The following is a 22,795-nucleotide window of genomic DNA, read 5'->3' as shown; positions in this document are numbered from 1 at the left end:
TGTGCCTGCCAGACTATTGTACCAGCCATACTGTGGACCAATGTGCCAGCCAGACTGCGGACCAATGTGCCTGCCAGACTGTGCATCATTGTACCAGCAGACTGTGCACCAATGTGCCAGCCAGACTGTGCAACAATGTCCCAACCAGACTGTGAACCAATGTACCAGCGAGACTGTGGACCAATGATCCAGCCAGACTGTGGACCAATGTACCTGCCAGACTGTGCAACAATGTCCCAACCAGACTGTGGACCACTGTGCCAGCCAGACTGTGCACCACTGTGCCAGCCAGACTGTGGAGTAATGAACCAGCCAGACTGTGGACCAATGTACCAGCCAGAATGTGGACCAATTTACCAGCCAGACTGTGCAACAATGTCCCAACCAGACTGTGGACCAATGTACCACCAGACTGTTCACCCATATGCCAGCCAGACTGTGGAGCAATGTACCAGCCAGACTGTGGACCAATGTACCACCAGACTGTTCACCCATATGCCAGCCAGACTGTGCACCAGTGTACCAGCCAGAATGTGGACCGATGTGCCAGCCAGATTGTGCACCAGTGTACCAGCCAGAATGTGGACCAATGTGCCAGCCAGGCTGTCGACCAATGTGCCAGCCAGGCTGTGCACCAGTGTACCAGCAGACTGTACACAAATGTGTCAGCGAGACTGTGCACCAGTGTACCAGCCAGACTGTGTACCAATGCGCCTGCCAGACTGTGCACCAATGTAAGCCCGACTGTGCACCAGTGTACTAGCAGACTGTACACAAAAATACCAGCCAGAATGTGCACCAGAGTACCAGCCAGACTGTGCACCAATGTACCAGCAGACTGTGGACCAATGTGTCTGCCATACTGTGTACCAATGTAAGCCCGACTGTGCACCAGTGTACCAGCAGACTGTACACAAACATAACAGCCAGAATGTGCGCCAGAATACCAGCAAGACTGTGCACCAATGTGCCAGCAGACTGTGGACCAATGCACCAGCCAGACTGTGCAACCAATGTGCCAGCCAGAATGTGCACCATTGTACCAGCCATATCGTGCACCAGTGTGCCAGCTAGTATGGAGACCAATGTACCGGCCAGACTGTGCACTGTTGTGCTCGCCAGAATCGGGACCAATGTACCGGCCAGACTGTGCACTATTGTGCCTGCTAGACTATGCACCCGTGTTCCAGCCACGCTACGCCAATGCCAGAGGCCATAATAGCATGCCTTGGCTCAGTGCCACCTGGGCTGGTTGTCAAGTGCAGGAAGTGCAACCCATTGAGACTTTGACAGCTGACTATGGGAAGGCACTAAAGTCAAATATCATTTAATAGTCCAGTAACCAATAATACGCAATAAAACATAGAATGGCAGAAATGAAAAGATATATCAGGACAAAATATGACGTCAGACAGCGTAGAATAGCATAACAGAACATCAGATTAAAAAAAAGTATGAGAAAATGTCATGTAACAGATTGCTCTGCTATTTGCATAGAGCTTAGCTTTCTCTAGCCCAGAAGGGAGAGAGGTGGCCCTCGCCTAAGAAGGTAAAAGCTGCTAATCCCAGAGCATCGACAGCCTCGTGAAGAGACACAGTGAGCTGAAACCAGCCTTTACTAAGAATAAACCAGGAGGTGGGAGCGAGGGGCCCATGAACACAGCCACATTGTCTGGGTGCTCGCCACACCCTTGGAAAGACCCCGGCTGCCTCCCACTCTTCGCCTGTGCCAGAAGCTCCCACGCCAGGAACTTTCTCACAGACCGACTCCCTGGGGGCTACAGGTCTCTTTGAATGTCTGGCCAGGCCTTTTTTTGAGGCGAGGTTAGAGAGCTGCTCATGTTACAGAAATGTTGTTTCAAATCCTGTTAACTTATTCCTCTAGTCAGTCTACTCCTGCCAGCCGTGGGAGTAGCAGGTCATCGGCAGGAAATGGGGCTGGAGGTGCTTGTTTTAAGTCTGCGACAAGGTATGGCCAGGACGACTGGAATTATGCGGCAGGAGAGGTCCAAATTATGCGGCAGGGTCGAGTAGATTATGTGGCAAGAAAAGCAAAATTATGCAGCATAGTGCGTAATGCATAATTTGTAATAGTATTACTTCATTATTTCATTTTTTGTACTGTGAACACTGTATGGGCATTGGTTGCACCTCATTAGCAACAGTTTAATGCCCAAATATAGCAATAAGCAACAGAAAAATGACCAGTTGAGCTTTGCAGAGGGCTTTCCACTGCGCAACGACACGCGTTGCTGCATTTGTAGTAACTTTTGAACCGGTTGAGGTCGAAACAAAATAGTTTTTTCTTAAAATCTGCAGAGTATGCGTCAGATGAAGTATTATGTGGCAAATCTATAATTATGCAAAAATCACTGCGGCCACACAATTGCATAATTCTAGTGGCCCTAGGTATAGCTGAGATTAAAAGAGTGTAGCAACGCATCCAATTCTACAATATGCATTACAAGTAACTGGCTTCTCGGTACTCAGATCAAAACATAGAGACTGCAGTAGAGTAACACAGATGTCAAGGGCCCTGGTGCAATAAGAAACATTTCCTCTTCCACTACTGTAGGGGTGTTAAAACACAGCATTTTCAGAGTGTTCCTGAGGTCACTGGGCCCCAGTGCGACTGCCCCCGCTGCACTAACTGTAGCTAAGCCCCTGACAGGATAGCTACCTTTCCTCCGGCAGCCGTTAAGCACAGTGTCAGCCCAGATATTTAAATCTGGTAATGTTGCTCTGCACTGGTTCAGTTTTCGTCTGCTGTCCCTTAGACCACCCTGGCTGGATTATTTAATTTGCACCTCTCTCTAATAAAAGAGAGGGACCCCCACAACCAAAGGGGTAGGGTACCAATAAAGACCAATGTCAAACAGAAATCCCCTTTGGGCAATCTTAAACAACAGACATACTCACATAAGCAATAGTATATTTACTACAGACAAAGTGAACAATGAGGAAATGTAAAAATAAATTCATAAAAATAGATTCTTAAAAAATATATATCACATTTATTCAAACAATCATTATAAACATAATCTGCGCTAACATCAATACAATGCTAATCAATAAAAGAAGATTTCAGTACATTACAATACATACATTAAAAAACATACAAAAGTGGGAGACAATACATGAAAAAAGGGTTCCTATTTCAAAGAGTGAAAATACGATGATCAAACTGAAATCAACTCTGATTTATAATTCAATTGCAGTCATAGTTATTGTTTCCACAGACTTAACGTATTTTCTGTACATAAATGCATCGACGCGTTTTGGTGTGCACGTAAATTAATAGCCAACACCTTCTTCAGGAAAGATAATTTCACTCCCAATCTAACAATTACGATCTGTAATATAAGAACAATTAAAAATACTTTATTACATCACTTCCAGTATACAGAACATAGTTAATAACATGATTATAATACTTCCCACACATTTTTTTTTACATAAACTCAATGTCCACATAATAAATGTCATGTAGTGAAAAAACATACACACCCCAATCATACTAGCATTTCATATATGTATTATTTTGTGCATAATCATAGTGCACAGTGTCACTGTAGGAGATAAACAACCCTCAACTACTACCATATGATGCAGAGAATGTATTGACTCAAGCAATCAATAATAACATTATGTGATCAAAATTGCCCTCATCTATGGCTTCAAAGTACAGAAAAAACCCTTAAATATGGGGCAGACTCATTTTAGTATTAGACCCCAGATTTAATTTGCACCCATGCTTTCAGGCTACGAAAGACATGGTTCTCAAAATCCTCAGGAATCACTGGTGCAAACTGGGCCAAACAATGTGAGAAAGGTGTGTGAAGAGCCACAGCTAACAGACTCAAACCCTAATCACAGGGGTCCCAAGAAAGATATTGAAGATTTACTATCCAAATTAGAATAAGCATGTGACCATCAAATTCAATGAAATTAGTCAGAGAGACGACTAGATTTGACGGCATTGGCTACTGATCCATGGGTAGGCAACAAAAAATGCAAATAGAGCTCAAATAATATCCAGGAAAAGGGTGGGCTGCTGGAAATATGGCTTTGGAGATAGGCCCTTGAACGCTTCTAGTCAACATGGTGAAACCCACTCTTGAACCCAGATCCAAAATCAAGGGGAGATAATATAACTTAAGGGTTTAAAAAATATTGCCACTATTAAACATGCTCTTTCTCAACACTCGACTTTGTGAATGCAGCAGATAGAGGGATCCAGACCACCTAATCCATCAGTTTTAGGATTAGGAAAATGAAACCATCAAAACCCTACTAAAGTTTAGAAAGTACAATCCTATATCCACTGCATATCACCCCAAGCTTCAATTGCTACATAAAAAAAGAAATAACTTTGAAGAGGCTTTGATGCATGCTGCAGTGTTGATCTTAAAACCTTCATTTCTAAGTAACAAGACTCAACCATACGGTCAATCTTGCATCTTGCCTACCAGCCAGGAAAAACGTCGGGTTGCATCCAGGGGTAAGAAAGTAAAGTCAGTTAGGGCATTTAAAGGTGTAGGTTGCACGACATGGAATGATCTCTCCTTGAAGCTGGGATGTTTAGATCATCTTCTGGGCGTTAAGAAAGTACTGACGAGTCACTTATTTAGAGTGTAAATGTGGTGCATACTTGACGTCATAGGGTGACGTCTCTTGTGTTCTCCTGACGAGTTAAAAAGCTGAATAGGGCAAATGATGCCCTTTAGAAGATGACACATTACAAGGTGAATTTAAAATTAGTATGACCGTTTGGAAATGTGGCGTCTGATGCTGCTACAAACTAATGACCAGGGAACCCAAAGTAGCAATGGCAATTTTCACGAACCAGCCCCTGGTGAAGCGCTGCCTGGCCCTGTGAGGCTGGAAACGCTTGTGCGCTGCATTTGTTACTGCTGCAAAACCAGCCCCCAGTAACAAAACCGGCCCCCATCACAGCAAAACCGGCCCCCATTGCAGCAAACCCAGCCTCTATCCTCCCAGGGAAATGCCAAGTGCCGGAATGGCCAGTCCAGCACTGCTAATGACTAATGTACAAATGCACCAGTAAAGGCCAGTCCTGACGAGAATCTGAAGCACCTTTCAATAAAAGTGATCCAGGTAGATTCACTTACTCAGAGGAAGAGATATTGTGCGTTATCTTCATGACAAGAAAGCTTTCCGAAGAGAACAGAAACATTCTAATTACTAAAACAGGGGACAGAGAAGTGTGTGATAGTATAAATGAAGACCATTCAGGATGTGGCAGAAATTGACAACCATACACCAAGAGGTCCTTATCAACATCAGCAAACTTCTTGTAAATTCAATAGATGAAAGTCATAAAAAAAGAGCAGGATAGAGGGCCAGAGTTTTGTGTGATCGATCACAATAACGTACATTATACTTTCCAGTAGGCTTTACATGTAGTACGTATGGTCTTTCTCGGATTAGTGTCGGGACAACCCAACTACCACCTTGAATGGATCATGAGCTCAAACAACATAAACATATTAAGATAAATGATTGTATATAATTAACCACCCAGACCAGAGGATAGTCTGCTTTGGAATGCCAAGCTTTCCAGCCCATTGCTTGCCAGGGATGCACACAGGCACTTATAACAGGGACAGAGCAGCTGCTGTTGACTTTACTCAAAATGCACACCAAACTGAGCGATGAGCAATGCTTTGAAGGCCTCTGAAACCTGACAGCAATGGGAAGTTTCAAGGCCGCTTGAGTGAAATCCTTCTTCTTCAGTTTCATTGGGACCACCAGTCTCAGATCTCTTCCTCCCATTTAGCATCATGACATCATCCCTACACCTGCCACTACAATTGACTATTAGCGGGTGTTTTTGAAGCCCATTTCAGAACACTTTCATGACACATGGTCAGGACGTTTTCTACACTTTCTATATTGCATAATTTTTGTTGATTATGAAAAAACTGATTATTCATCAAATGTTGGTTACAATTTTGTCAGGTATGACTAATAGAAACAAGTGTACTTTGAAGAGAGTTTGACTGTTTGGCTTTAAGCACATGAATTTCATTAAAAGTTATGCATACACCACTACATGAGTCAACAATTAGGAAGCTAAACAGTGGGGACACTCATGATTATTGTGGTCAGTTTTTGAAGAAGAAAAATTAACCAACAGATTTTAGATGCAAGTCAGTTAGGGCAAAACAGATTATTAAATCTTAATATAAGATTTTTTGACAGAATTTGCCTTTGATTGTGTTGTAAACAGTTGCTGAAATAAATATTTAATAAGTGAGTACGTTTTCAGTTTCATTTAATTATATATTGACATACAAGTAGCACTTTAGGTCTATCTAGAAAAATATTTACTTACGTTTGCTTTCAAAATTAATAAAAGAATTATGGGTCTCCAACCTTTTCTGTTCTAAGTGCTTCTTATGGTCAATGAAATACATAGAGAACTACTAATATTATTAGTGTTGTATAATCTCCATTTTTTTTAATATGTATATTAGTTCAACCAAGCAAAAGCTTTCTAATTTAATTAGCTGGGCTGAACACAGGTGACCTACGCAGACGTAGCTGGAGAGCTACAGTTACTCATGAGCTACTGGCTGGAAACCATCACGAGTGACTTTGAACAACATTTTTTATAGTGACCATCTGATCTGAAATGAACATGAATGAAAAAATATTTCATTCACTATGGATATTATTGAAGATTTAAGATGGGATTTCGATCCATTTAATAGTTCAGGCATACCTCTGTATGCTAGTCCAAATAATGTATGCTATTTCTAAATGTTCATAGAAAATTCAGTGACACTTGAACATAAAATATTTAGAAAGACCGGGTAAATTAATTGTAGTCAGTCACTGTAGCATTTCATTGATTATTTTCACAATTATACTTTTTGATCATAGCCATATATTTGTCGACCAACAAAGGTCATACTCACTCTCTTTGATCTTTAAAATACAAAGTCTTAAGAGTAGTTTGTATCCTTTCTGAGTGTGCTATAAATTGTTGGTCATTGTTAGAGATGCAGGACTGTGCAAGGAGAACTCTTTTTCATCTATGCTGGTGGCCCCTCTATAAAGTCTTAATTGCTCAGATGCACAGCTGCAGAAGGGAAGAATGCTTTTGAAAGCCCAGTATTTAAATACTTACCGTAAATCACTAACTGATGAGGCATAGGTAAGATAATAAGCCTGGTAGTGAAGTAATGAATTCAAAATAGCTGTTTTGCCTTGATAAATGTTGTGGACCACATGGCGTGTTAAATTCCCACAGTATTTAATGTACAACAAAGTAACACAGTATAACACAAAAGTACATAACAAAACATCCTCAAAGGATCTAAAAATAGATATTTTAAAATATTGTCCCAAATGTCACAAAAGTAGCATACAATAAAACCGTCTTTGGGCAAGATAACACATTAGGACTGTTGTTAAATGTTTGTTTCCAGTGTATGCGTGTTAGGGTACTCATCTGTAGTAACGTCACTCACTTTTGAACAGTGACTTTTCTACTTAACAATGTTTTTACTGGTGCAGTTGGAACACTGCTTTACATCTCCAAAAACTGGTTTGTCAATGTGAGTGGAGTTGTGATCTTTAGATTGAAATCAGCCACTCTAGAATGAATGGATCTGATTGGCTGAAATTAAGGATCTTATTTGACATTCTGTACAAAAGATGTTTGTGGGTAATTGTATAAATTACTATCAGACTGTTGGGTAGTACAACTTTTTAAGTTTACACGTCCTCCAATCTTCAAAACAAGCAGTTTTAACAAAGGGGTGGACTCAATCGTTTGCCTTTCCTCCCCAGATTCCGCTTTTCCTGAAGATTTCTCCATCTTAACAACTGTGAAAGCAAAGAAAGGTGGCCAGTCCTTCCTAATATCCATCTACAATGAGCAGGGAATCCAGCAGATCGGTGTGGAACTTGGCAGGTCTCCGGTGGTGCTTTACGAAGACCATATGGGAAAGCCAGGCCCTGAGGACTACCCACTCTTCCGAGGCATCAATCTGTCTGACGGGAAGTAAGTACCATAATCACTGACACGTAAAACACTGCTTTTTTGTGTACACTTGGGGGTTACGGGTATGAGTTTTTTCATCTTTCTAGAAAATATAGTATGGTACGCTGAAAGAAAATTTAGATGCAACTGACATATGGTACCGTCTAAATATTTTATGAAAGTGGACATCACAATCAACTATTATACCGTGACATATGTAACCATACAATGATTTAATTTACCATTCAATTGGCACGTCACCAGTCATTGACATATGAAAAGGCAAAGGGCCATATGTATCAACATACCCTTTTGCGATTCCTAAATAGCGAATTTTATGGAATCGCTATTTAGAAATCGCAAAATGGTATGTATGAAGAAATACGCTATTTTTTAGCAATTCCTTAAAATTCCTTAATTGCGATTAGCAAATTGCTAATCGCAATTAAGGAATAATTTCCCATTCATTTCTATGGGCCAGGAGGCCCATAGGAATGAATGGGAAATTATTGTCAATTTGCGATTCGCAATTTGCTAATCGCAAATTGAAGATATTTTCAAGGGTGCAGGGGTGTCTCAAGAACACCCTGCTGCACCCCTGAAAATGACATGTGTGGGTATATGGCGCGCATACATGCCCTAAGGGCATGTATGAGCGTCACATGGCACCTTTGGATTTAAAAAAAAATGCTTTTTTAAAAGAATTCGTAACTTACCACCAACTAGGAGTTGGTGGTAATTTGCGAATCCTTATGGGCATTTTGGAATTTATTTTTCCTTGATACATTGCAGTTAAGGAATCGCAAACTTTGCGATTCCTTAAATGCAATCGCAGAATAAGGAATGGCAAACTTTGCGATTCCTTATTTTGCACCCAAATTGTTTCATAGATACCATTTAGTGAAAATGGGTTCGCAAACGCCGGAATTCTGCGAATTTCGGCGTTTGCGAACCCATTTGGCCTTGATACATATGGCCCAAACTGTTTAGTGAAGTCACACATGTCACTGAAGTCTGGCTTTCCAAGTTAATCAGTGTAAGACAGCAATACTACATTTCATAGTGTCTGCTATAAGGTGTCCATGTGCAGCTTCTGTCTGTTTCCCAGCACTTAGTTAAAAACAGTTAAAACTGTGCTGTGTACATAATTTTGAGTCATATGAATTGGTATGTCCACAAGATAGGCAACTCTGCGCGATTCAGAGTTGTTCTGGTGCAGACGAGTGATAACTATGAGTTTCTGCATAATAATCCGATCTTCTGACAGCAGTTGGAATTGGTGTGCAGAAAAGTACTAGGAATTTGGAAATTACCAGTAAATCTATGTCCACATATTGTTCCACAATCCAGATTTGTAAATTTGCAAATACATAGTACAAGGTGCGAAAAGAGGCCAGAATTTTTTTTTCGGAACCTGGAATTTTTGTACCCCCTAGAACTTGCAACTCATAGTTGGGCCCTACTGTATTGTTGCCCAGTTTGAAGGCTATCACATTGTGGTGTACCTGCAAAGGCCTACATTTTGCAATGTTGTCAGTCTAACAATATACAGGAGTGGACAATATTGCATACTGCCAACTCTCTGTGTTTTCTGCGTCCTCATAGTGTTATTTTTCCCTTCAATAATACTAGTAGTACAGTTTTTGTTCTGCGAACTCTATTAGAGCCATCACACTCCTTTATTCCAAGAAACTTTTATAGTTACCCTGGCGGGTCCTATCTAGCCTAACTTACAGGAAAACTACTGATTTTATCAATGATTTTCATTTAGATACCCTGAATATCAATTTGTATTATGTATCTATCCAAGAAATCCGGTCGCTGTAATCCACATCAGAATTATTATTTAGAAATATTTTCAGTGTTTCCGCTAGACTTTCCAGAGTGTTAATTGACATAACGTAACAAACAACTTTCATAAACTTAGCATCATATATTTATGGAAAAGTCTGAAAAGGGCCAGACTTTAGGATATACAGTCCAGTAGAGCCTATGAAGTTACGCAGACATGTCTTCTAAAGAGGTTGGGAGGCCTTATTTGTGTTAAATTAAACAAAGGTTGTTGACTGCCTGAAGCTGCCTCAGCATTCTGATTAGCAAGATGTATATTTAGAGTGTGATTGTGATGAGTACAACCAATGGTTTGTCTTGTACTTTGGCTAAATGAGCACAATAATATCCCCTTCAATAAATATTTGCTGGAGAAAAGAAAGTGTGTTCCCTCTGGGAATATTGCTCAATTGTAGACACAACATGGGTTGTACATTTTTAATAGGTCATGTAGTTTACAAAAAGTTTATGCACTCTAATTCTTAGGACCTCTGCAGAGACATTCATCTGGTGGCATGAATGAGAATACACTGATAGGCCCCCCTTATGTGTTCTTCTGGATTTATTATGTTTCTTTAAAACACACACTTTAGAAAATTGTGCTCTATTTCGGAAAGTCGCACGATCATTGAAACAAATTTCTCAGATTGACCAGTTTGAAGTTATATTAACACCGATCACGCATACACATAGTCCCTGCAGAAATATGACCAGCTTGCAAATGAGAAACTTCTGTTAAAAATCTTAACCTAAGAAAAATAAAGGGCAATATATGAGGTTCCATTAAAGAAATGGGGTAACCCAACCGGTACTGGACCTGGGTGTAACATCGATATTAAACAACAACGGTCCAAGACCTCTATGTTTCAAAATGATTAATGAATCAAGATTCACAGACACAGAGCATATGTCTATTAAACAGCTCCAAACAATTAATGATAAACAAAGACAGGCAACAGCAATTATTTCCAAAAACATATACAATACTTTTAATCTATTGTATCATTTCCAAATATTATATTCAAGGTTTGCAAATCAATACACAAATATACATTATACTTTATACATTGCCCCGTATAGAACGTGCAGTAGAGCAAAGGGTGTCAAAGAAAGTGAACGTGATGAAAGAAGGGAAGGAGAAATCACACAAAATTATAAATAAAAAGAACTTCAATATTTTCCAAACAAAACACAGTATCCAGTCAGCAGATACCGGATCTGATATACCCTAGCCACTTAAACTAATCAAAACTCTCTCTATTGTTGTCCTCAGACAAAGATGTAAAATTATCTGCACTATATCATGGAGAGAGAAATTATAGTGGTCCAGGTGTTAAATAAATGTCCTTCATTTATTTAACACCTGGACCACTATAATTTCTCTCTCCATGATATAGTGCAGATAATTTTACATCTTTGTCTGAGGACAACAATAGAGAGAGTTTTGATTAGTTTAAGTGGCTAGGGTATATCAGATCCGGTATCTGCTGACTGGATACTGTGTTTTGTTTGGAAAATATTGAAGTTCTTTTTATTTATAATTTTGTGTGATTTCTCCTTCCCTTCTTTCATCACGTTCACTTTCTTTGACACCCTTTGCTCTACTGCACGTTCTATACGGGGCAATGTATAAAGTATAATGTATATTTGTGTATTGATTTGCAAACCTTGAATATAATATTTGGAAATGATACAATAGATTAAAAGTATTGTATATGTTTTTGGAAATAATTGCTGTTGCCTGTCTTTGTTTATCATTAATTGTTTGGAGCTGTTTAATAGACATATGCTCTGTACCTGTGAATCTTGATTCATTAATCATTTTGGAATATATGAGGTTCATCACAAATGTGTCCTTGGAACTGAAGCTATGAGATTTTATCCTTATCCCTAGGACTCAAGTTACAAATCCTCAGAGATCGATATTCTAACACACCGACAAATAAACACAAATCTAGAGAGGTGATGACTAAATATGGTAGGAACACATGAGGATCCTTGGATTTATCTCAAGTTCTTACTGTTGAATAATTAGACATGCCGTGGGTTCAACAGAAAATGTCATCGTAACTTTGTTGCATCATGTAGGCGTCCCACTAAAAGCCTCTCCTCTGTGTCTCTACCTGCGCAGGTGGCACCGGATAGCAATAAGTGTACAGAAGAAGAGTGTCACTCTGATTTTGGACTGTAAAAAGAAAATAACCAGGGAATTAGCTCGAAGCGACCATCCCATCATTGACACCAATGGCATCATCGTGTTCGGAACCAGAATCCTTGATGAAGAAGTGTTTGAGGTAAGAGCTATCTTTCACAAAGTGGCATCATGTTTAGGGCATATTTAGGATCCTTTGTGGCCCTCTGAAAGGTCATCCTCAACAGCCTATTTGTCTTCCACCCTTGTGCAAGCTACACCCTAATGCCCAATAAGAAAAACGTGTTTAACCTTTGTTAATTTCACAAAATCATTTGACTGTATTAATCAGAAGGTTATGTGATCAAGGCTTTAGAAGGCAGAGCTTTGAGTGCCTGCTAATTTGGAGAATGAAAAAACAAGATGCTGTGATGGCTAATTCTTGGAAAGTGGAGGGAACAGAGTGGACAACTTATTAAAACAGAGTGATTACAAGAGATGGGTAGTGTTGCCTGATAGTACCAATACAGTTGGCCACCTATTTGAATGTTACATCTGTTTTTGTTGACGTCTACAAAGGGTGCACCCATGTACGACAACACATAGCTCTCGTGCTGTATGTGGTGATATCCCTCGTCTTTGTAACCCTTTAACCTCACACATATTTTTCAACGCTATAGGTAATCTTAACTAGAGTCAGATACATATTTTTCTTCAATAGACGTCCCTTCATGTCAGCATTCCTTTCCAGCCTGTGTTTAATATAAAAAAACAGAATAAGCAAACGAGCTCTGAAGTTACACACTGAGGATTAGGCACTCTTTTATTGGATTTTATGTATCTTGAATCCAGTTGAAAAATCGCTGACTTGGTTTATTTTCAGAAGAGGCGTTGGGCATTTCTTCCTGGGTTACCAGTTTTTCCGACCTAAACCGTGGACAGAGTCCAAATTTCCAGTAAACTCAAACTGGCTCCCTTTTACTTCTCTGCATTCTTTGTGTCCAGAAAGCACACACACAGTGCACACACACACACACACACAGGTGACCCAGTCCTTCCAGTAATCCATCCTGCAACAACAAATAAACATTTTCTGCATATTTCTGTACCATCTTTAGGTCAGTGGAAAAATGACTTCCCCTCATCTAAAATAAATTAGCTGGTGAAATGGCCTGGATCTGTGTACTTTTCAGGGGATGCTGGGAGCGGGTTTAGCCGGGTTGGTTTGAAAGGAGGCCAAGCACATAGGTGGAAGGACAAGTTGTGTTTTGTGTACAGTAGAGTGTGCTACTCAGAACTGAAAAGCAGCAATGTTTGATAATATGTGAAGAGTCTCTCCTAGCAGAGGGCCTCCAATAATGTGCTTACATGATAATCTGAGAAAACATTTAAGGAAATGTGCAGAGTGGCACACGTCACGAACACACAGGCTCACATCCACCTATGTCCCTGCCTCCCGCCCTCTGACGTTTAAGTGTGTCAAATGAAACAAAGACTTTACTGGTTGTCCCTGAAAACTAAAGGCTGTAAATATAATGTATCTGTGATTGTATATTGTGATCAAGGCTGCTCAGGCTGAAACGTGTAGGTGAGAATCTACTCACCAATATATCACACTTTGGTGTTATGCTGACTTGTTGAGTGTGCCTGTTCTTTCCTGCAACTTGGGCTCCTTGGATATTGTATACTGGGAGTGAGTGTAATGGAGAATCTCTACCAGTCAGGACCTTCCTCAGGAAGCATGCTGCGATCTTTTCTTCAACTGGTTGATTTTTGTGACCTTCCAATCATTGGAATGACTGTACCTTCCTTCCATTCACCTTACGTCTTCCTATCAATGTACCTTTCTGCCGATGACTGTGCGTGCCTTCCAATCACTGTACATCTTCCAATCAATGTACCTGTCTTCGAATGACGGTGCATGTCTTCCAATATCTGTGTGTATCTTCCCATGACTATACATGTCTTCCAATCGCTGTATGTATCTTTCAACAACTATACATGCCTTCCAATCACTGTATGTCTTCCTATCGATGTACCTGTCTGCTAATGACTGTACATGTCTTCCAATCACTGTACATCTTCCAATCAATGTACCTGTCTATTAATAACTGAACATGCCTTCCAATGACTGTATGCATCTTTTAATGACTGTACGTGCCTTCCAATCACCGTACATCTTCCAATCAATGTGCCTGTCTGCCAATTACTGTACATGCCTTCTAATGACTGTATGCATCTTTCAATGACTGTACGTGCCTTCCAATCACTGTACATCTTCCAATTAATGTACCGGTCTTTGAATGGTGGTGCATGTGTTCCAATATCTGTGTGTATCTTCCCATGACTATACGTGTCTTCCAATCACTCTATGTATCTTACAATAACGGTACATGCCTTCCAATCACTGTATGTCTTCCTATCAATGTACCTGTCTGCCAATGACTGTACATGCCTTCCAATCACCGTACGTCTTCCAATCAATGCACCTGTCTGCCAATTACTGTACATGCCTTCCAATGAATGTATGTATCTTTCAATGACTGTACGTGCCTTCCAATCACTGTACATCTTCCAATTAATGTAGTGGTCTTTGAATGGTGGTGCATGTGTTCCAATATCTGTGTGTATATCTTTCCATGACTATACGTGTCTTTCAATCGCTCTATGTATCTTTCAATAATGGTACATGCCTTCCAATCACTGTACGTCTTCCTATCGATGTACCTGTCTGCCAATGACTGTACCTGCCTTCCAGTGACTGCATGTATCTTTCAATGACTGTACGTGCATTCCAATCACTCTACGTCTTCCTATCGATGTACCTGTCTGCCAATGACTGTACGTGTCTTCTAATGACGGTGTGTAGCTTCCAATGAATGTACATGCCTTCCAGTGACTGTATGTATCTTCCAATGACTGTGCGTGCCTTCCAATCACTGTACATCCTCCAATCAATATACCTGTCTTCCAATGATGGTGCATGTCATCTAATAACTGTGTGTATCTTTCCATGACTGTACGTGTCTTCCAAGTGCTGTATGTATATTTCAATGACTGTACATGCCTTCTGATTACTGTACGTCTTCCAATCATTGTACCTGTCTGGCAATGACTTACGTGCCGTCCAATGACAGTGTCTATCTTTCATTGACTGCATGTGCCTTCGTCTTCCAATCATTGTACCTGTCTGGCAAGGACTGTACGTGCCTTCCAATGACTGTACGTGCCTTTCAATGACTGTGTCTATCTTCCAATGACTGCACGTGCCTTCCAATGACTGTACGTCTTCCAATCATTGTACCTGTCTGCCAATGACTGTAGTTGCCTTCCAATGACTGTTTGTATCTTTCAATGACTGTACATGTCTTTCAATGACTGCGTCTATCTTCCAATGACTGCACGTGCCTTCGTCTTCCAATCTTTGTACCTGTCTGGCAATGACTATACGTGCCTTCCAATGACTATACGTGCCTTCCAATGACTGTGTCTATCTTCCAATGACTGTACGTGCCTTCCAATGAATGTACGTCTTCCAATCATTGTACCTGTCTGCCAATGACTGTAGTTGCCTTCCAATGACTGAGTGTATCTTCCAATGACTATACGTGTCTTCCTATCACTGTGTGTATCTTTCAATAACTGTACATGCCTTCCAATCACCCTACGTCTTCCAAATAATGTACCTGTCTTCCAATGACTGTACATGCCTTCCAATTACTGTATGTATCTTTCAATGACTGTACGTGTCTTCCACCCACCGGACGTCTTCCTATCGATGTACCTGTCTGCCAACGACTGTACGTGCCTCCCAATCACCGTACGTCTTTCAAACAATGTACATGCCTTCCACTGACTGTATGTATCTTTCAATGACTGTACGTGCCTTCCAATCACTGTTCAACTTCCAATCAATGTACCTGTCTTCAAATGATGGTGCATGTCACCCAATAACTGTGTGTATCTTTCCATGACTGCACGTGTCTTCCAAGTGCTGTATGTATCTTTCAATGACTGTACATGCCTTCTGATTAATGTACATCTTCCAATCATTGTACCTGTCTGGCAATGACTTACGTGCCGTCCAATGACGGTGTCTATCTTCCAATGACTGCATGTGCCTTTGTCTTCCAATCATTGTACCTATCTGGCAATGTCTGTGCGTGCCTTCCAATAACTGTACGTGCCTTCCAATGACTGTGTCTATCTTCCAATGACTGTACATGCCTTTCAATGACTGTATCTAACTTCCAATGACTGTACGTGCCTTCCAATCACTGTACGTCTTCCAATGATTTTACCTGTCTGCCAATTACTGTAAGTACCTTCCAATGACTGTGTGTATCTTCCAATGACTATACGTGTCTTCCAATCACTGTACATGTCTTCCAATTGTTGTACCAGACTTCTAATGAAAGATAAAGGCGAAGCCTGAGATAATGCCACCTTTTTGTTACCTGTTTTTACCAGTTTTTGATGGCCTTGGGGTACAAACAATAGCCTGCCAAACTGCTGGCAATCACAGAGGAACTGCTAGCTTCAAGTTGCTATTCCTGTGGTCACAGCTCTATCTTCTTGGCGCTCACACATGCAAATATATGTAGGTGAGGGGGCCGGTACCCAGACTTTTGGCACCCTCCTGCGTCTCGCTTGCAAAGCTTAAAATCCTAGAAAGAGCAGATGTAAGGGGCGGGGGCCTTGGTCATGGCTGATTGGACCAGCCAGCATGAGGTTCTATGAGGTGGTGGGCTACGTATTTAAAGATCATATTCCACCTGGAACTGAAAAAGTCTTAAGTAAAATGTGAAGGCGGGTTTCCGTGGTGTGTGTCCTCATTGGTTACTAAAGAAGGAATACGAGGGCATGTATATAAATTGTTCCCCCAACAGTAATGAATCCAAAACGTCACAAAGTAATATTGGCAGTGGTGTATCTAATTCTATTGTGCTGTGACCCATTGCTAATACATTGTAATTTGAGACTATCCAGTTGGCCCATCCAACGTGTCTAGTTTGTTTATATTTCCTGAACTTTTTATTTTATCAACAAAAAAATACTAATATTTATTTGCCATGTGTAATGATAAATATGTATTAGTTGCTACACCTGTTATGTTGCCAAAAACAAACATGAGCGATGTATGTGTAACACAGTTTGTGCATGATACTGTCATAATACACAATTCTTGTGTACCGGAGCACTTAGAAATCACTATCCAGGGATTGGCTGGAAGTGTACTTGACGTTTGTGAAAGCTTGGGATCAAAAAAGGCAGTCTGTGCAGGAGTATCAGGCCTCTGGATAACATCTGGATCCAATTCATTCTCTGTTTGTGCTGCTAGCTCAGAGCCTGTGGGATTAGGAAAGATAGGGAGTGACAAAGTCTGTCCAATGGAAGTAGAGGGGATTCTGCGCCCCCCAGACAGTGATGTAATGTTGGAGCCCTGTCCATGATTTCTGGTTACATCAACCTCCGGCTGACAATGGGCTTTTTCATGCTCTGGCTCAAGAGGGGAGGGCAGGACGAGATTCCGAAGGGAAATATGTGTGGCCTGCGGTGAATGCCACCTTCTGCTAAGATTCAATGTGTGTCCTCTCCTGTAAGTCAAAGAATGCTGTCTTTCTGTCGAGGCCTCTGTACCTGACAGACAGTCCCTTCTTTCGCCCACATTCCTGGATATCCTCTTTAAAGGTCTTTAAACATGGGCTTTCTCCTTTATGTATGGCACAGCTTTGATTCTACCAATCGACAACCATCCCCTTTGATATGTGCACACCAGTCTCGTGACTCCTTCTTTTGTCCATTATGTGGACTTTGGCAAGCGGTGTCCAGTGTAGGTCCAGGAGGGTTGGCTCAATGCCATCTTTTAAAGATAACCACTGGCCATGCAAATCAGATGCACGGTGATTGGTTGTGCAGATATTTTAGGGTTTCTTGTCAAAATCTACCTTGAATCTGGTCCTAGAGGACCTATGTTGAACAGCCTGGGCTGGGTGCATGCCTATGTGAATCTGTACATGGCATATATGAGTGTGTACATCTATGTGCCTTTCTGTATGCGTGTGAATGTTTGTGTGTATTTTGCACATGTGAGAGTATGTGTCTTTGAATACGTGTGTGTGTACTTGTGAGTGTGTGAGTTAATCTGAAGAGAGCTGTGTGTGTTTACTTAGATACTTAGTATGTGTTTGCTGAAAGAAGGCCAGACCACAATGTGGACTTATCTCCACACTCTGACAGTTCAAAATAGCATCTGGTTGACGACTTGAATATTAGTGGCGAGCAGTAAATACAAAATAAACACATATTGCTATCTTTAACACATGCACTGTTGCTTTAGGACCTGACAAGGTGGGAGTATGTACACCTTGAAAAAGGGACACTCGCGTCCTTGTCTGAACATTAGTAAAACATGTTTTTTTCCTGTTGCAAAGGTAGCAGTATGTCATAGAAAATGGGTTGTTGAATTGTGGATAGAGAAAATGTTCAGAGTCCATAATTCTCTTGATTGCACTGATTTCTGTGCATCATGCCCGATGACCCTTGCTTTTGAAAGAACGGGTTCATAATTCATCAAAATAGGTCTTGCAACCACCCTGGTGAAACTGTGTAATTCCTGCGAAAATCTGTTCTCCTGTCTGATTTAAAAGAGATAGGTCAAGAGTAAATGGACAGGATTACTTGGCAGAGGGGCAGTGCCAAGGCAACAGGACCTACACACAAGGATGGCTGCACCAAGGACAAAGTGCTGTAGTTGTGTTTACATGGAAGACCATTACCCGAGTCTTTGTCAATATCAGCTGTGTCCAACATTGTTTCACCTTGCCGGATCCATGCTAGATTGGTTATATATTGGGGACATCCCAGAAGAATGCATTGGATGTCCATTGGATCCCCTTTTCCACTATATATTGTTGTAATCTTTCCCTCCTTTTAAGGTTTAAAAATGGATGTTAAAAATGGATGTCGAGCACAATAGGTAATCGCTTTTTATTAGCTCTCCTTGTCATGTTTGGCCGTGGGGAGATGTGTTTTAATCTTCCCTTCTCCTTTCCCCCTCCCTCCTGCCTTGGAAGGTTCCTTCTCCCCCTCCCCTCCTTGGACCTCCGCCAGAGTTTGCTTTAAAATATTAGCATCCCTCTGGCAGTTTAGGAGAGTGGATGACAGAATAAAGATGGTTGTACTCACCTCTGCTTCAGAGTACTTCATTTCAACACTGGCGACGAGGATGGGATACTTAGTATGTCTGGGAGATGTAGTAGAAGTATCACTATCAACATTCTTTACTTGAAATATGTACTTAGGAGAGAGTTCCCTTCCACTGCAAACTACTTTCACCTGATTGATCTCCCCATCTCTGCAGGCTCCAGCGAAGTGTCCCTTCCTGTTGCACTTTTTACACGTTACATTGCTGGCAGTACAATGAACATTGTTCTTAACGTGGTTGCTGCTGCCACGCCTGTAACATCTTAAACCTTCAGTTTCACTAACTGGTTTATTAGCATTGACTTCTCTGGGTCTGATCTTAAGAATTTCACAGTCATTGCTGTCATCATGTGCACTTCATTTCAACATATATCTTGCAAGCCCCTTGACTCTAGATTGAGTGGAGGCAACAGTGAGATGCTGGCGTTTGGGACAGGGGTTTTAATGAATGCAAAATAAAGACAGCGCTCTGGCGGAAACAGATATCCAACTCACAGTCTAGAATGTCATGGTCAATCAGCATCTTTCCGTCAACCCAACCATCATCTAAAAACCTCTCTCCTAGCAGAAAATGAGGTGTGAAGTTCATCAGTTCTTTGACACAAGTCTCATGACCCAAAGGCAAAGATTCTTGTGTAGTCGACACGTTTCAGTCTGCAGAATCTTGCCTGAGTCTGCTTGGGTGCAGAAACCCTTCCCTTCCTGTAGGTATGACACGGGCGAAGCACACGTTCCTTGAGGACTGACAGTCTGGGCTTTGTGCCAGAGCCGGGGGGCCAAGAATACACTACTCAGTCCCTGGCTTCCCTCACCTGCACGTGCTGGTGCTCTGCTTACATACTCAGGCAGGACGCAGTGTACATGCTCTCATGAAATACCTCACCCCAGGGAGACATGCCGGTGAAACTCATTTCTAATGAGTTGTGCAGAAAACTGGAAACATATATTTTTTTTCATAGAAACATTTTTCTAGGCAGACACATTGTGGTATAAGTTTAACCATGCTGAAAGGGAGCAGGTTTCTAAAAAATCTCCCTGTTTCAGAACTGACTTCTGTTTTTTCACTGCCGACATTATGACTATGCCAACGAATCGTCCATGTAATTAGGCAGAGTGCTAGCATTGCAATTTTTTATGTATTTATTTAGGTGTTTGGTTAGGCACAGAATGCTGTCTTGCGGCTGCTCTGATGCACTGAGGTTGCCAGGCATGTGTTATCCTGGCAGGATTGATGATTCCACTGAAGATTGCTTGCCGTTTGCAAGAATGTTGTAAGTGTTCTGCTGGTGCACTTCTCGCATGGAAAAATGCACTTTCTCAGGCCTTTTGAAGTAATTGAGCCCCACCACCAGGTGGCACCCCAACGCTGCTGCTTTTCTTCCTCTTACGCAAGCACTGATCTTAGCGTTTGCCCATTCAAATGGTGTCAACCGTACACAGTATAGAAACCTGGTAAAAGAGGGAAGTAAAGGTCTGCGACAGGTAACCAAGACACGTCATGTCATGAGAGACGGTGCTTAGATCATCCTAGTGTGGGGTCACATTTCCTTTAGAACAGCATTGTTGCACAAAACCTGGAAGTATATTTTCATTCATGTCAAGGTCTGGCTCGGCAGCACCGCTGTCTGCCAGACATAGTGTTACCAATTCTTTAAAATATACATGGAGTGGGCATGGGTTTAACCAGGGAAGTATTACTCTCTAACATCAAGCTACTGGTTGCTTAGTGTATCATTCCACTTCCTGTGGACGGCTTCAATTGAAATTCATGTGGAACTATTTTTAAGCTGAAAAATTAAATCAATCATCAGAAATGTAATTCTTTATCTCATGCAAGCACTGAAGAGGAAACCAAATCATTTTGTGTTTTGTTTTAGTGCAGTAGTATTTACACATGTTCTTGTCTGGTCTTAAGTGCTAGTCATTAAACCATCACCTTCAATTTCATCATCACTACCATCACCATTGCAACTACCACCACCATTAACATATACATTAACATCATTATCTATACCAATTTCACCCTTTTCAAAATTATCTCATCATCTCCATTTTAATACCACAATCACCATTACTGCCCCCCACCACTATTGCCACCATCACATGCCTTGTTTTCAAATGATAGCCAGACCTATTGTCTTTGCCAAAGTACTTTATATCCGTTTAGGTATTCATAAAAAGCTGAACTGGCCTCAAATGATAGTGGAGTGATGTGCATAGTAACAGAGTTATATGATCACATGTGAAGTTACAATTTACATGCAGGAACATTACCCCAGCATCAGGGTGCCTCACGTCATTGCGCAGTAGAAGGGAAGGATTTCAGTCTTTGAGTGGGAGATGGATGCTACAAAGTTTGGTCTTGAGGTCATTGCTTAAGCGCTAAGCAGAGGGATCCATCTTAGGTGTAGAGGGAAATAATTCCACAGACTTCGTGCAAAGGAGAAGATCTGGGTCTTTGTCCAGTTTTAGGTCGAGCCTGGAATTCGCATCCAAAGGATGCGTCCAGGTGGAGACTTATAGCTAGCTGACTCGGGGGAATGAAGGACAAGGAACTGCCACGTGCTTCTCTTCGGCTGGATTACACTGCGTGCACGCGCACCCACATTCACGCATGCGCACATCACAGCCACACGCATACACAGCCACACGCATACACAGGCACACACACACACCCCCCCCGTCGCCGCCGCACCTACACACACACTAGCGCACCTACACGCACACACAGAGACCCCCCCACACACACACCAGCGCACCTACACACACGCACACATACAAAGACCCCCCGCCGCCGCCATCGCACACATACACACACACACACACAAGCGCACCCCCCTCCCGCCTAGAACTAAGCCCCACTTACCGCCATTCGGGACTTCGGTAGCCGGGGCTCTCCCTCGGGCATGGGAGCCCCGCTCTCAGGTACTCCGTGGGCGCGTGCGTGGGACTTCAGAAGACGGAAGTCCCGCCCAAATGAAGTGGCTCCACGTCTCCTCCGTGTTTGCCTGTCTTCCTGCCTCGTTCACCAGGGCAGAGATTTATTTCAAAGGGCTTCCTTGCATGAAACTTTGGGGGTGTTGATAATCACAACATTTTTCATCCGCAGTTTGCTTTTAGTTTTATGAGATTCCCTTACCTGCAGTTTAGCTTTTTTTTTGTGCGGATGGCTTCAGCGAGCGGACAATGGGAATTTCCAAGCTGCGGCTGCCGCATTCTTGGCGTGACGACTGAGGACATGGGGCTGCCGTGCTGAGTGAGGTGGGGCAGGTAATATACGGCTATTTTATCAGTGGTGGGAACGCGGGGGGGGGGTGCATGGAGGTCCGGGCGGGAGGAGGGAGAGGGTTTCCTTGAGCGCGCGTCACTGCGCACATGACAGGCCCCGGTGACCTGCAGAGGGTGGCCGCTGGCGCTGCAGAGGGTACCGGGGTGGCACTGGGGCGCCGTGGCTTCTGTTACGGCTCACGTGCGTGCCTTCATTCATGCCTGCCTCTGCAGACCGCGGTGTGCCTGTCCAGCAGACGCATGTTCGTTGCCTCAGGTGACAGGCGACATTGACTGAATCAGGTACAAAATGTCACTCAAGTGTAGAATTCTGCATTTTACAATGA

The 22,795-nt window shown here is 42.0% G+C and overlaps 1 protein-coding gene across 2 annotated transcripts in view; it reads left to right on the top strand.

Moving 5' to 3' along the window:
- COL5A1 (collagen type V alpha 1 chain) overlaps positions 1-22,795 on the top strand; it is a 523,191-nt gene that overhangs the window by 171,785 nt on the left and 328,611 nt on the right. For both annotated transcript variants that reach the window (XM_078641937.1, XM_078641938.1), the window contains exons 3-4: positions 7,822-8,035; positions 11,976-12,138. In XM_078641937.1, the coding sequence (XP_078498063.1) occupies positions 7,822-8,035; positions 11,976-12,138 (377 nt within the window). The remainder of the gene's footprint in view (positions 1-7,821; positions 8,036-11,975; positions 12,139-22,795) is intronic.

The sequence above is a fragment of the Lissotriton helveticus genome, chromosome 5_1 (assembly GCF_964261635.1).
Source record: "Lissotriton helveticus chromosome 5_1, aLisHel1.1, whole genome shotgun sequence".
Classification (NCBI taxonomy): Eukaryota; Metazoa; Chordata; class Amphibia; order Caudata; family Salamandridae; genus Lissotriton; species Lissotriton helveticus.
The sequence above is the reverse complement of the archived record's forward strand: the minus strand, read 5'-3'. Positions and strand labels throughout refer to the sequence as shown.